At 34.9% G+C, this 14929-nt stretch overlaps 1 protein-coding gene across 2 annotated transcripts in view; it reads left to right on the top strand.

Moving 5' to 3' along the window:
* Arid4a (AT-rich interaction domain 4A) overlaps positions 1 to 14929 on the top strand; it is a 78316-nt gene that overhangs the window by 32259 nt on the left and 31128 nt on the right. For both annotated transcript variants that reach the window (XM_046461423.2, XM_046461424.2), the window contains exons 12-16: positions 9008 to 9080; positions 9968 to 10062; positions 10248 to 10345; positions 11732 to 11963; positions 14483 to 14733. In XM_046461423.2, the coding sequence (XP_046317379.1) occupies positions 9008 to 9080; positions 9968 to 10062; positions 10248 to 10345; positions 11732 to 11963; positions 14483 to 14733 (749 nt within the window). The remainder of the gene's footprint in view (positions 1 to 9007; positions 9081 to 9967; positions 10063 to 10247; positions 10346 to 11731; positions 11964 to 14482; positions 14734 to 14929) is intronic.

Below are 14929 nucleotides of genomic sequence, written 5' to 3'. Positions count from 1 at the left end.
GTGAACTCTGATACAATATAAATGTCATGTAATCATTTATTGTAGGCTGACTTTGTTAAACTAAAACAGTGTTTTACTATGAATGTGTCACATATCATGTGATCTTTGAAATTTTCTGTAAGTATATAACAGGAAAGAATGGTACTAATTTAAATTATACGATTATCAAATTTCATAGGGCCTTCAGTACTATTGGGCAATCCCCAGCTTCTGTAGTCAAATCTTTATTTCTTCCATTAAATCAACAACCCTATTCCCACTCCACTTCAACTTCGGGAAGAAACTAGGAGCTTCAAATGTTGTCCACGCTCCTTCCCAAGGAACATTTGACAACATATTGTCTTCTCTGTAAGAGAGGTATCTCAGTTCATGCTCTGAACTTCTTTCTTTCAGGAAATCTTAGATAATCAACTCTTTTTTTCTCACCAATATCTTTAACCCATATCCTTGTTTTGTATCCTCAGCAGCACCTTAAAACATGCCTGTCTTAACCTCCCTCCATATTCCCTCTGCCAGTCTTCTGGAAGCCTCTACTGTCCCTCCAGGTACTATGCTCTTTCCTCACCCTTGTGGCTGGATTGCTGAGCTGTATTTACTGTTTGAGCTATCTATACTGTTCCTGAACTCTTATTCACTCTTAATTCATTGTGGTGTGTCTCTTCTCACCACAACCTGAACAACTTTAGTAAGGTTACCAGTGACCACCAACAAACTTTTGTACTAAATCAAAATTTTTTTATTTCAGTTCATTTGTCTACTAGCAGGATTCAACAGCCCTGACATACCTTTTTTAAGACACTTGACACACATGACATTACCCTTTTTTCCCCATTTACTTCCTAACCAAACACTATAATGGCTCCAAATCTGTATGTGCATCAAAGATGTCTTTTCGTAGTTGGGTTCAATGGCATATGCCTATAATTCCTGCTACTAGGGTGGATGAAGTAGGATTGAAGGTTCAAGGCCAGTCTGGCAACTTGATGAGACTCATTTTCAAAATAAAAGTGAATATAGTTTTGTGGATATAGTTTGTGGTAGATTGCTTGCCTAGCATGTGCAAGGCCCTGGACTCAATTCTTAGTACCACACATTCTTAGCAGCAATGAAGATTTCTTCTTCTTTTGCTGGGAGGAGGCGTACCGGGGATTGAACCCAGAGACACTTAACCACTAAGCCACATCTCCAGCCCTTTTTTATATTTCATTTGGAGACAGGGTCTCTCTGAGTTACTTAGGGCCTCCTTAAGTTTCTGGGCTGGCTTTGAACTCGCGATCCTCCTGCCTCAGCTTCCTGAGCTGCTGGGATTACAGGCAAACATGCCTGGCTAATATTTCTTCTTGTAATTACTCAATCTCAGTATTTGCATGACTGCACTCACCTTGCCTTCCCCAAAACATGCCCTTTCCCTGTTTGTCCCTAATTGATTTTAATAGAAGTGGCATCCACCCAGTTGTCCAAACCCAGACACATGAAAGTCACCTTGATTCCTCACTCTCTTCTTCCATCTGTTTAAACATACAGTGCTTTCTCTTCTATCTACTTGAATAGCTCTCAAATTTTCCCACTTCTTTTGGTTTATATTCTCTGCTTACCTTAGTCCAAGCCATTATTCTTTTTTATCTAGACTAATACAGCAGCATCCTAACTGCTCTTCACAGGTTCATGCTTGCCCTCCTCCAGTCTATTCTCTGCACTGGATCTAAAGTAGATATTTTAAAACTGAAACTATGTGTTATTTCTTTCTGCATATAATAGTTTTAGGGCACAAAAGATTGTGGATTTTATCTTTCTGATAGAAATACTTTTATAATATATAATGTCATCTCTTTCTAAAAATAATATACCGAATATTGTTTAACTTGATATTTGCTCAATAGTTATTCTTGTAATACAGTGCTGACATGACTCTTAGCCCTTATACAAATACCATCAACTGTCAGTTTTTATATTTGATAACTTAGTGGACAGTTGTTCCTGGGGCTGAGCTTATGGACAGCCTAAGGAGTCATTTTGACATACGAATTACTTGAGTTACCAGACTTAATATTGGTTTTATGTTTTTATTTTAAGTTAAATTTAGAAGATAAGATTTTTTTCTTCTCCCCCTGCCCCCAAAGAGAGGTTTTTTCTATATTATCTAGGCTGAGCTTAAGTCATCCTCTTGCTTCAGCCTCTGAAGTAGCTGGGACTACTTGTGCACACTGCTGTGCACAGATTTTTTCATTTAAGTTTTTATTTGCTATTTCACAGAGGTCTTGTGACAACAAAGTATATCTAAAAATATAGCTGTTGTACTGGAACATACATCATCTGTAAGATGTACTTTTTAATATAGTCTGTTAAAATATGAAGCTTTTGGGCTGTGGCTGTAGCTCATTTGTAGAGTGCTTACATCTATGCATAAGGGCCTGGATTTGTCCCCAACATCATAAAAAAATTAAAATAAGTAACTTTTATAAAAGATATAAACAAGTAAAGATGACCACACCAAATAATTTTCTCAGTTTATTTTTAGATATTTGATGGTTTTTTAAATGAAAACTGCTTAATCCTCACAACAGCCTATGAGAGAGATTCTATATAAGTGTATATCACGTATATGGTATATAATATATCTCTTGTACATATGAGAGGAAGTTAAATATGTTATCCTGTGGTACCTTCCAAAGTGAAGTTTATAGAATTTTACAACTGATCTTCTCTTTTTTTTGGTGTGTGTGTGTGTGTGTGTGTGTATGAAAACTGAGGTTTAGAGAAATTACAGAAGGTTTTATAGACTTTAAAATTTTTTTTCTCTTCTCAATATTGTAAGTTATATGAAAGCAGAGGATGTCAAGGATTTTGGTTTTCCCTTTTCCCACCAGTTGTGTGTACCCATCAGCTAACAATACCAAGCATGATTCTCATTAAACCTGCACTAAGTCATTTCTGAATAAATGAATGTAAACTATGCAATTATCCTAGCAAATTACCATTTGACACAAGGTATTGGGAGATTTGTTGTAAGGTTCTGGAAAATTCACTTGGAAGGGTACCATGAGATAATGTGTCTAACTTTCCTTCATTGTATATCTTTTCTCTGGCAGTGCACTCTATAGTTTTGAATCTCATTTTCTAAACTAATTTTGTGAGTTTCTAAATAAATTCTTTTTGGCTTAAGCCATTTGGGGATAGTTTTCTGCCCCTTGCAGTAAGAGTTCTTCACTAATAATACCCCTTTGTATTTTCTCCACTTATTTCAGATGTCTTCTCTCTGTTCATCTTTTTTCACCTCCAACCCATTCTCCATAAACATCTTTCTAAAACATAGATGGTTCCTGCTGGAATCCCTTTAATGGTTTTCAGCCCCTCCAGGATAAAGCCTAGGCTTTTTATCATAGGCCTTTAAAAGTCTGGCCCTTTATGATGTGACCCACATTCACCTTTTTATTCTCCCTTCCACTATTCTTCAGCAGTATGGAACTTCTTATAGCTCCCCTGCCACCACTTAAACATTGTTCAGAATCTGCTTGTTGAGCTGTCAGGTATATTACATAGAGTATCACCTTCGTGTTGCCCATTCCCTTTATCAGTATTAAATATTATAGATAAAATGAAATGAAAAAATTTAAAACTCAGAAAATAGGTGTTAAGAAATTTAAAATGCAAAAGACTTCTACAAAGGAACCAAGAGAATTGTATTTGAATTAAAGTGGTTGTGTGTGGCTTACAAATGCATTTACCTTAGTAAGATGTTCTGGTATTTATAATTTTAAAAAATTGGTAAGGCTATTCAGTACATTTCAAAGTTAAAATTTAATATAAAACTGTGTAAGTAGCTACTGCTGTTTCAGAGATCTCCTCTTGCTGACTCCAAGCTGAGCTTCTATTTTGGAGGTGGTTGGGGAAGGAAGATGATGGGATTGTTAAAAGCTGAAGAGTGGGGACAACTTGAGATGGAGTTTCAGGGATGTAGTGGGAAGGGGAGCCAATGAAGAGGATCAGAAGACAGCTTATAGACAGCATTGTGAAGGGGAGATAAAGATGCCGGTGTCCAAAATAACATTTCACATATACACAAAAATCAGTATTTTAGAATTAGAAAAATGTGCATGGTGTACTAGAGTACAAAAGAAGAAGACAGGCATTGTATAATCATTGAAACTGCTAAAGGATACTGAGGGGTTCTTGAAAACTGAGAGTCCCATCAACAATTTATGTGTTTTCACATATAATACACAGTGCAGGGAAACCACAAATACTAGGTTTTTGTGGCACTTTCTCCCACTATCATAATATCAGGTTTTGTGACTTCAATCTGTTATGTGCTAAGAAACTATCCTACTCCACTCCTTAGTAAGAACTCTGTACCAATTACATGAGGGGCTCTCATCTTTTACTCTTATGTATTTTGACAATTTGTACAACTTCCTAGTTTGTATTCTGGAAAGTAGAGTTGCTTAGAGAGTTAATAGCTCAGGGGAAAAAAAAAGAACCAGGTATATACTACCAAAAAGCAAATAATATTTTATTCATCTCCCATTTTAATAAAATGGTAGAAAATCCATTTTTTTTTTACTGGAATTTGTGCCATTTCTAAGTGAATAATCATTCATTTCCAGATTAATGTATTTTGTAAAGGTAAAAGGTGAATGTAAGCAAGTTATTGGGACCTTAAGACAACCATTCTTAATTTCTTCTCTCTTTACTATGACTCGTATTGCATTTATATCATCATTAATGTTAGCCCTCTAATGCGGCAAATATAGAACAATGAAGAAAATCCTTCATTTGTGTAGATGCCATTTACATTTACATCTAAATTGAATGCTAGTTAATTAGTGATAAAATTTCGAGTAAAATAGGCAAGCATTGAAATTTTGAGAACTACAAACACAAATAAGAGGTAAACCAAACATTCAACAACAAAAAACCTCACCATTAACTCCTTTTCTTTCTTTCCCTTTTCCTCCTTCAGGACTTGGGCAATCTTTTCATCACCAGAAAGCAAGCAATTGTCGTCTTCTTTGTGGACCATTGTAATAGCTTCCTTGTTCCTTCAAAGCCATCAGAATCATTTCTGACTTAGATCTTACAAATCTGACCTAATGCTTCTTTTGTACTCTCAAACCTGACCTCTACCATAGTTCTGATTCTTTGGCATATCATGTCTTACAAAGCTCTTTCCTCATCATAGTTCACCTTGGCCAGATTCATGTTTATGGCTAGACTATTTACATTTTTTTTTTTTGAGACTACTTACATTTTGAGGCTTTCTATAATATTACCAAGGCCACTCCACCTCCAGCAGAACCACTTATTCCCTCAGTTACTTCCATATTATTTTATGTAGTTTACACTTATCACACTTGATTGTATTGATTTGTTTTTCCTTTCTGCACCCCCCTGCCAGATTGAGAACAGTTAAAACAGAAGGTACCATGTGTTCTCATTTTAATCCTCATTGTTTTTGTGCAGTCCTAACTTATGGTAACCATCAGTAAATGCTTGAACTTAAATGGAAGACACAGTGCTTGAAGTCAGAAAATTCACAATCTGGTAGTGTAGATAGAGATAAGTAGTATATACTGATGCTAACTAAAATTATAAATTTCTTCACATTATGATCATAATGTACATTCCTCTTCTGTCTCTTTAACCTTCCTCCTTGCTCTTGACTAAATGAGGGGAAGAAGGTTCCATAGCACAGTTTGGTGAAACTTGTATTTCCCAAATTTATAATCTTATCCCACTTTAAAACTGTTAAGAAATGCAACAGCCCCTTGGCTTTTAACCCCTGGCTCTCAACCAGAATAGAGACATGATAGGTATGAAAATGCCATGGATAGAGGAAGCAAACCATAGGAGAAATATGAGCCCCATCCACAGTTCGTAAAAGAACAGTCTTCTCATTGGAGGCATTTTCTAGCAGTCTTACTCCAAGGGGACTGGCTACACAGTTATTTTGAAAAAATGATTGTAAAGAATTATTTACTATAAGAAATTAAGCATGAGGGGCGGGAATTGGCTGACTTCACTTAGCATTATATTCTTCAGCGCCATCCATTTACCTGCAAATGCCATGATTTTATTCTCTTTTATTGCTGAGTAATATTCCATTGTGTATATAAGCCACATTTTTTTAATCCATTCATCCACTGAAGGGCATCTAGGTTGGTTCCACAGTTTAGCTATTGTGAATTGTGCTGCTGTAAACATGGATGTGGCTGTGTCTCTGTAGTATGATGTTTTAAGTCCTTTGGGTATAGACTGAGGAGAGGGATAGCTGGGTCAAATGGTGGTTCCATTATGCAACCTAAAATACTCTTGATCACCCATTAACTTTTAAATAAAATACCTGTAAGCTACCAATTCTTATCTATAAAAATAAATCCTCATTTACAAAATTTTTGGTACTAGAGATTGAACTCAAGGTTGCTTTACCACTGAGTAATATCCTCAGGTTTTTTTTTTAATATTTATTTTTTAGTTATAGTTGGACACAATACCTTTATTTTATTTATTTATTTTTATGTTGTGCTGAGCATTGAACCCTAGCATGTGCTAGGCGAGTGCTTTACCGCTGAGCCACAACCCCAGCCTTCAGTTTTTAAAATTTTTTATTTTGAGACACGGTTTTGCTAAGTTGCAGAGATTGGCCTTGAACTTGATGATCCGTCTGTCTGTCTCAGCCTCCTGAGTTGCTGGGATTATAGGCATGTGTCACTAAGTCTGGCTTAAAGATACATATATTCTTAATCATTAAGAATTTATCAGATGTTTGGTGCCACCTGAATGTGTGCCTAATGTGCAATTGATGGCTTGATTTTGTTTATGTGTTTTTTAAAGCAACTTTGATTTTAAATCAGTGCCTATTCAAAGAATTGTTTTCACATATATTGTATATAGCATTCTTACCTGAATTCTGTAAGATCATAAGTACTAGAATGAGGTTTTAATTGTGATTACATAGCACTGGCAAAGTATATAGCCAGTCTGGGGTAAACTGTTTTTGCTTTCCACACTACAAGTCTTTAAGACTAATGTATGAAATGATTTGGGGGGCTCTTGAACTATTGGATTGTTTTTTTGTTGTTGTTGTTGTTCCTTGAGTTAACTCACTGACAATTAAAGACCTTATAAAAGCCCAGTTTTAAAATTCACATGGACAAAAAGTTGCCTTCTTAGGATTTGAGCATTAAGTAATGATCTCTTTTTAGTGATTATTAACTTTGTAAAATTGCTGATGTTTGAAACTTACTAGAACTTTGAACTAAGTTCCTTTATGTTTAATGAAACTGAAAGTGTTTTGATGTTATAAATTGTTCTAAATGAATATACTGAAAGAAAACTTAAAGAGAGAATTTTAAAAGATCTTAACTTCTTTTTCCTTGATTGCTTCATGGTTTTTTCTTATATATTTCAATTGAGTACATGTTCATTGATCTTGGCTTTATTATTAAAGTGACTGAAATTCTGTAAGGATAACATAATTTTAAAGTGCCTATTGCCCTCTGGACACTAAACAATCAATATTTATTGCTTGAAAATAGCCTTTCCTTTGAATATGGCTTTGAAAAGATAAAAATCTGGATTCTTCTCATAGAACATAACAAAGTAGTATACTCTAAAATTAAATTACAATCATTTTATATGGAAGAAACATCAGTGTTTTATTTGATTCTCCTTAGTATTGCTAAAATTTAAAGAATAATTTCCAAGTAAAACTTTATAAGTAGTCTATCAGAAAAGAGAACATTTTATTAAAATCTGTTTGACTTGAGGGGGTGGGGTTGTGGCTCAGTGGTAGAGCGCTCGCCTAGCACATGCTAGGCCCTGGGTTCAATCCTCAGCACCACATAAAAATAAATTAAAAAAATAAAGGTATTGTGTTTAACTATAACTAAATAAATAATATTTTTTTAAAAATCTGTTTGACTTGAGCCCAGATGTTGACAGTATAGATAGAGACCACTAAGTTTGTATAATTTGTGAAAGGTTAACACTTAAACAGGTAGTTTTAAGAAAGACTATTTCTTGGGGCTGGGGTTGTGGCTCAGTAGTAGAGTGTTTGCCTAGCACACGTGAGACATTGGGTTCAAACCTCAGCACCACATAAAAATGAAATAAAGATACTATGTTCACCTACAATTAAAAAATAAATATTTAAGAAACAAACAAAAAAGACTGTTTCTTATAGCAGTGTTTCCATTAGTCTTTAAATTTGTTTTTAATGGAACTAAATTAGTAATTAGGTATCTAGTTTTCTTTCCTAAGAAATAATTCTTATATCTTTCTGACAGGGGTTGCAAAGTCCACTATGGAGGCCACACAAGAAGGGCAAATGAGAAAAGTAGGCTCCTGTGAGACAAGTGGGGTGTAAAGGGATATGAGGCAAAATAAAATTCATATGGCTCACCTAAATGCATGATGCATTTAAATTGTTTTAAAATTTTGCACCATCCAAATGAAAACCTTTTGCCAGTGTGACTTTGCAACTTCTAATTTATATTCATTCAACAATATTATTTCTACATAATAAATGTGTTTATTATTGTATTTACCCACCAGAATATTTGTACAGGCCACATTGTTATTTTTATGTTCAAAAAAAACAAAAAACAAATGAGGTGAAAACTTGACAGTCTCATTCTGGTTTTGAATCTTTTACTCATGACTAATCTTAGTCCTTACAGTAATTCTCAAATGCAGGGTGAACAGGAGAGATTGTACATCTTTATAGTTAACATCAGATCAGCTGTGTGGAAATGTGACGTAAAGGGCAAGGAACGTAGCACAACGGTTGAGTGCTTGCCTAACATGTGGGAGACCCTAAGGGTTCATTCCTTAGTACCACAAACAAACAAACTTAAAATCTGGACCAGTGAGAATGTAAGAAAAATCAGATATTACAGCTTCAGTAAAATTTTATCCCATTATATTATGTTCACAGTAACAAAAGAAGACAACATTGTGTTCCTTCCCATTACAGTACTAGATACATTTATGTATTTTGCCTTCACAGCCTGAGGAAGAGCTTGACCCTGAAGAGAGGGACAACTTCCTCCAACAGCTTTATAAGTTTATGGAAGACAGAGGTATTTTCATGCTTTCTATTTAAAAATAGTCATTTCTTCCACAGTTTTACATTCTTGGTGTATTCATTGTTATGGTTAGTATCATGAGCATATTGTATTTCAGTTAAAGTCTAAGAATCAGTTATACCTGAAAATAGTTAAATATTTGGAATTCAAACAAACTCTGTTTTGAGTAGAGATATGTAAGAAAGCAGTTTTGATGTCATTAAACTAAATCTCCCAGGGATTTATAGGACTAAAAAATATATTATTCAGAAGTAGAGGTAATGTTAATCTGCATACCCATTTCTTACTAATGCTATGTTCATGGCAAGTGAACTAGACTGATCCTTGGTCTCTATGAATTAAACATAATTGAAGAGCCATCTATCTGAATAGGATAGGATTTCTAGTAGAAGTAGAATAAATAGAACTATTATAAATCACTGTGTTCCTTGACATTCACCAGTCCTAGAAAATCCTCACATAAACCCTAGACATTCTAGAGTTTTCAGAAATGGTCCTTCAGATTACTGCTGACAGCTTTAACATTTGTGTTAGAACAATGTGAATGGTTCCATGGCCTAAAACTTTCCTTTCCATTGTGTTTCTTCATGCCTAAATGAACCAGCACCATTGTTGGCCAAAGTGTAATTTAGTTTTACGCAATTCACTGGCAGAGACATGACTCTACTAGTTGTAGAAGTAAAACATCTGAAGTCTAAAGGCCACACAAAGCTGTGAAGAATAGAGAGAATGTTTTGTGTTGTCTTGTATCATTTAAGGTTCTTCAAATATTAGCCTCTAAATTAATGAAATTTGGGGATTTAGTAGTTGATAGCTTTGTTGTCAATTTTTTATTTTTCATTTGAATAAACATTTTTCTTTTATTCCCTGATATTATAAAGGTACTCCAATCAACAAACCACCTGTTTTGGGCTACAAAGACCTCAATCTCTTCAAACTCTTTAGATTGGTTTATCATCAGGGTGGATGTGACAATGTAAGTATAATTAAAATCAAATCGCTTTTTGAATTGTATATTGATGTGATGTAAAGTTAACCATCTGATGTTGAGCTATTTTATGCACGTTAGTCAGTATACCCATTTTCTTTAAGATCATAGGATGTTAGTGTAAAGGTTATTTCCCTTTTGAAATTTTAACCAAAAAAAACTTAATTTTCCAGATTGATAGTGGTGCTGTATGGAAGCAAATTTATATGGACCTTGGCATTCCAATTTTGAATTCAGCTGCTTCCTACAATGTAAAAACTGCTTATAGAAAGTAAGTAGTATAGTTTATTCATTAAAGAATACCCATTTACAGGTAATATTGTCCTTTGAATTTGTTAACAAATAAGTATACATCAAAGAACATAAATGTTAGGGAAGGTGTACAAAAAGGCTTAGACTATTAATAGATACTTGTGATTGAAAGTTATTTCAAAGTGTCTTTGCTCCATTTCTCATGTTATACTGATTTCCTTTCCAAAATCAGGGATATTTATCATCTGATATTAAGGTAAATGTCATTGAGCATTGTATTTGGGTTGAACATATTTTATATCAAAACTATGATAGCTCTGTTACTTATCACAAACTCAGAATTCTCAGGAAGGAATTTTATTTTATGATCAGAATTTCTGTTTACCTTATTTCACTGCATAATTGTTGCATATTTTATGACAAATATGTTTTGCAATAAAAGTGGGGTGACAACATATTGTGAAGCTTCTTATTTTAATAAAAATTTTGTACTTAAAATCATTTATTACTAAACCCGTCGTGGTACAAGATTAAGATGCACAGAATACTTGTGAATATACATTAAAACTGAATAGTTAAAAATCTCATATCATTTTTTTGTGACAGTTTAGTGAACATTTTTCTAGTCTTGGGGGAGAAAAAGTTAATACATTAGTTTTAATTGATTTGAGCTTGATAGTTGAAATATTACACTTGAGAAAATTTCCTACAGTGTTGCAAAGTATGGGCTTAAAAATGTAATCTTCTGTGTCTGAAGATTCTGTGCTATCATTGGTTTTCTCATCTGATGCACCCTTGGCTGTACTCATACAAGATGTCTTTATCATTAACACTGGAGCACTCTAAACAAACCACATATAAGTTTTAGTTTGCAGAACTATATCGACAGTGCATATGAACAGAGCTTTCTAGGCTTGCGGCTTGTGGTGTGTGAGAAGACAAATGTGTATCCATATGCCACTGGTGAATACACTGCTGATGTTTGCCTTTTAAACAGCATACAAAGACAGTTGTACCATGCAGTGATTACACATTGGAAGGGTATAAACGAATTTTTGTACTGAGAAAACAGGGTGCAGTGATTATGCAGTGAAACCATATAAATGAATTTTATGGAGCATTCCTGAATCCCACTGGCTCATGAGGATGAGGAAGGAGGATCACAAGTTGGAGACCAGTCTCAGCAATTAAGTGAGGCCTTAAGTTTAGTGAGATCTTGTTTCTGAATAAAAAATAAAATGGCTGGCGATGTGGCTCAGTGGTTAAGTGCCCTGGGTTCAATCTCTAATACCCCTACCCCCCCAAAAAAGAGTTTTACTTTCTAAAACTGTGTGTGTTTAATAATATAATAATCAAGTTAAACGTAGCAACCAAGATTTCCTAAAATGAAATATTGGTTTTTTAGGTATCTCTATGGTTTTGAGGAGTACTGCCGTTCTGCAAATATTCAGTTCAGAACTATTCACCACCATGAGCCAAAAGTAAAAGTGGAAAAAAAAGAGTTAGAAGAATCAATGGAAGAAGCTCTAAAAGTAGATCAAGAAATGCCTTTAATAGAAGTGAAGAGTGAACCTGAGGAAAACATTGATTCAAACAGTGAAAGTGAAAGAGAAGAAATAGAATTAAAATCTCCAAGAGTGAGTACTTAATAGTAGTTTTATCTGGTTATTTTAAGTTTTAAGTTATTTAAAGCATTATTTTACTTTTTTTTTTTAACGAACATTTTCAGATAGCAAAAAGGTACTACAGTAAACCTAGTTTAATATTCCATTATTTATTATGTCACACATCAGCCAGTGTTTTAGTTAGCTTTGTTTTCTGCTTGACTAAAAGACCTGACAAGAACAATTACAGAAGAGAAAGTTTATTTGGGGGCTCATGGTTTCAGAGATCTTAGTCCATAGATAACTGGCTCCATTCCTTAGGGCTCAAGGTGAGGCTGAACAGAGGAGTGTGGCAGAGGGAAGCAGCTCACATGATAATCAGAAAGGAGAGTGGGAGAGAGAGATTCCACTCTCCAGTTACAGAATGCATACCCCAAAGGCATGCCCCCAGTGACCCACCTTCTGTAGCCACACCCTACCCACCTTGAGTTAGCACTCAGTTAATCCCATCAGGGGATTGATTCACTAATTGGGTTAAGGCTCTCATAACCCAGTCATTTCTCCTCTAAACCTTTACATTGTTTCACATGTGAGTTTTTAGGGGACACTTAATATCCAAACCATAACATCCAGACTAGCTTAGCTACTTTTTTCTAGATATATCACACATTATTTCCTCTACTTGAAAACTGTTTCTCTTGTTTGTTTGTGTCTGTTCAGTCATTCTCGTGTAGGATAAGTCTTGCATATTCCCTTCCTTCAAGTCTTCTGCTAAAATGTCACCTCATTGAAGCCTATACTAGGTCTCTCCTAAAATTGCAACTTCCCTCCTCTCATTGGCATTCTCATCACTTCAATTTCACCCTCTTCCATAATTTACTTATGCATTATGTCTATTATTTTTCGTCTCTTTTACCTTGCTCTGTACTAGATTTGCACTCCCTGAGCTCAAGGATTAGTATTTGATTTTTTTTAATCAACAGACCCGAGGCTTCTAGAATAGTGTCTAGCACATAATAAGTGCTTCTTAATTAGTTGTTGGATGAATGAGTCTCTCCTTTTCTAACATTCAAGCCTCCAACCAGATGATCTCTTTCACTATAACTTGATAGCATACTCTGCAGTACTAGCCACGTGCACTCTGGCTTTATCTTCCAACTCTACTCTTCCTCTCCATTAATGTGTGTGCAGGAATTGTCGTCTGCCATTCTGACCAGTGTCCAATGCTTGTTCCATAGAAGGATTTATCATCTTTTAGAAAAAAAGGAATTTACCACACTATCAAGCTTAATAACTGTAAAATGTCTTGTTTTTGATTCTGGTAAAATACTTAAAAGTTTGCCTCTTAACCATTCTTAAGTATACAGTTCTTGGCATTATGTATGTTCACAATGTTGTGCAGCAGTCCCCGCCATTCACTAGCATCCAGCTCCAGAATTTTTTCTTGCAAAACTCTTTACCTTTTTAAACAATGACTCTTTAAACTATCCCCTTCATTTATTTTAACATATAAACCAGACTTCTAAAAATGAGGTTTCTGGGAGATATGTGTAAAAAAAACTAAAATTTTGATAGGTAACAGTGTTTATACATTTACATACAGATATTTAAAGAGTACCTATGATGTGTCGGGCACTGTCTTGATCTGAGGATATGGAATTGAACAATACAGAGCCCATGCCATCATGGAACTTAGGTTCCAGTGCTTTATGGTAGAAGTAAGGTTATTCTTTTTGTGCTTTTGAAGTGTAAATAGCACATAGGAACTAGGGGAAACATTTGTTTACTGAGATAGTAGTTGTCAAATATTCTAGTGCTCTCTGCATTGCTGGTACCTTCTTCTTTTTTTTTTTTCTTGCTGTATTTCAAGTTGAGGGGTATTGTACAGGGATGATGTAAATTTTGTCTTAATAAACAGTAGAGGGCTGGGGATGTGGCTCAAGCGGTAGCGCGCTTGCCTGGCATGCGTGCGGCCCGGGTTCGATCCTCAGCACCACATACAAACAAAGATGTTGTGTCCGCCGAAAAACTAAAAAATAAATATTTAAATAAATAAATAAACAGTAGAACTATAGATCAGAGGCCATAATTCAGGGGGTTGATTTGTTATCATTATTAACTTTTGTTATTAGCATTGCATAATTCAAATAAAATTTTATTGTAGTCAAGAAATATTTATTAAAAGTGGACTAAAATAATATAGTGAACAAGGAGTTTTTTGTTGTTGTTGTTTTTCGATGTTGGGTACTGAAACCGAGGCCTTGCATTTGCTAAGCACATGATCTATTGCTGATTTACATCCTTAGCCCCAGGAGAAATTTTTATTTCTTTTGTAATATATGGAAGGGCTTATGGTAAATCTGGATATAATTAATTAATTTACATGGTTTATTCTTTTAAAAAGCTTCAGAAGGAAGAGAAAAGAACATGTGGGTTTCAGGGTCTTATCTCAAGCCAGAGAGCTAGCTAGTCATTGCTGTGAAGGTTCAGCGGAGAGATATCTTTCCCTCTTTGTATTGATAGCTATTTTAAAGCTTTATGTCCTATACTAGGGACGACGGAGAATTGCTCGAGATGCAAATTCTATTAAAAAGGAAATTGAAGAGGAGAAAACAGAAGACAAATTAAAAGATATTGATGCAGAAAATAAGATTGTAGATGATGACTATGAAACTTCAGAGAAAAAAGAAAATGAACTGCTACTGGGGAGAAAAAATACACCAAAGCAAAAAGAGAAGAAAATTAAAAAGCAAGAAGATTCTGATAAAGACTCAGATGAAGAGGAAGAAAAAAGCCAAGAGAGGTACATTATTTTATGTCTGTTCTCCAGAAGCAGCTGTCTGGGGTACAACAGCGTTTTGTTCCTGCTTAGAAATTCAGGTTTGAGGGAATGTTTTCTTATTGGGACTTCCGTTCCTCTTGTCTAATGAAGGTGAGACACATTGTGAAGATGATGTGTATCGCCTTTCGGAATTGGAGAATATACTGGTCGCACCATT

This window comes from Marmota monax, unplaced genomic scaffold (genome assembly GCF_021218885.2).
Source record: "Marmota monax isolate L192 unplaced genomic scaffold, Marmota_monax_Labrador192_F-V1.1 WCK01_AAM20220418_F8-fsc00001, whole genome shotgun sequence".
In the NCBI taxonomy this organism is placed as follows: Eukaryota; Metazoa; Chordata; class Mammalia; order Rodentia; family Sciuridae; genus Marmota; species Marmota monax.
The sequence above is the reverse complement of the archived record's forward strand: the minus strand, read 5'-3'. Positions and strand labels throughout refer to the sequence as shown.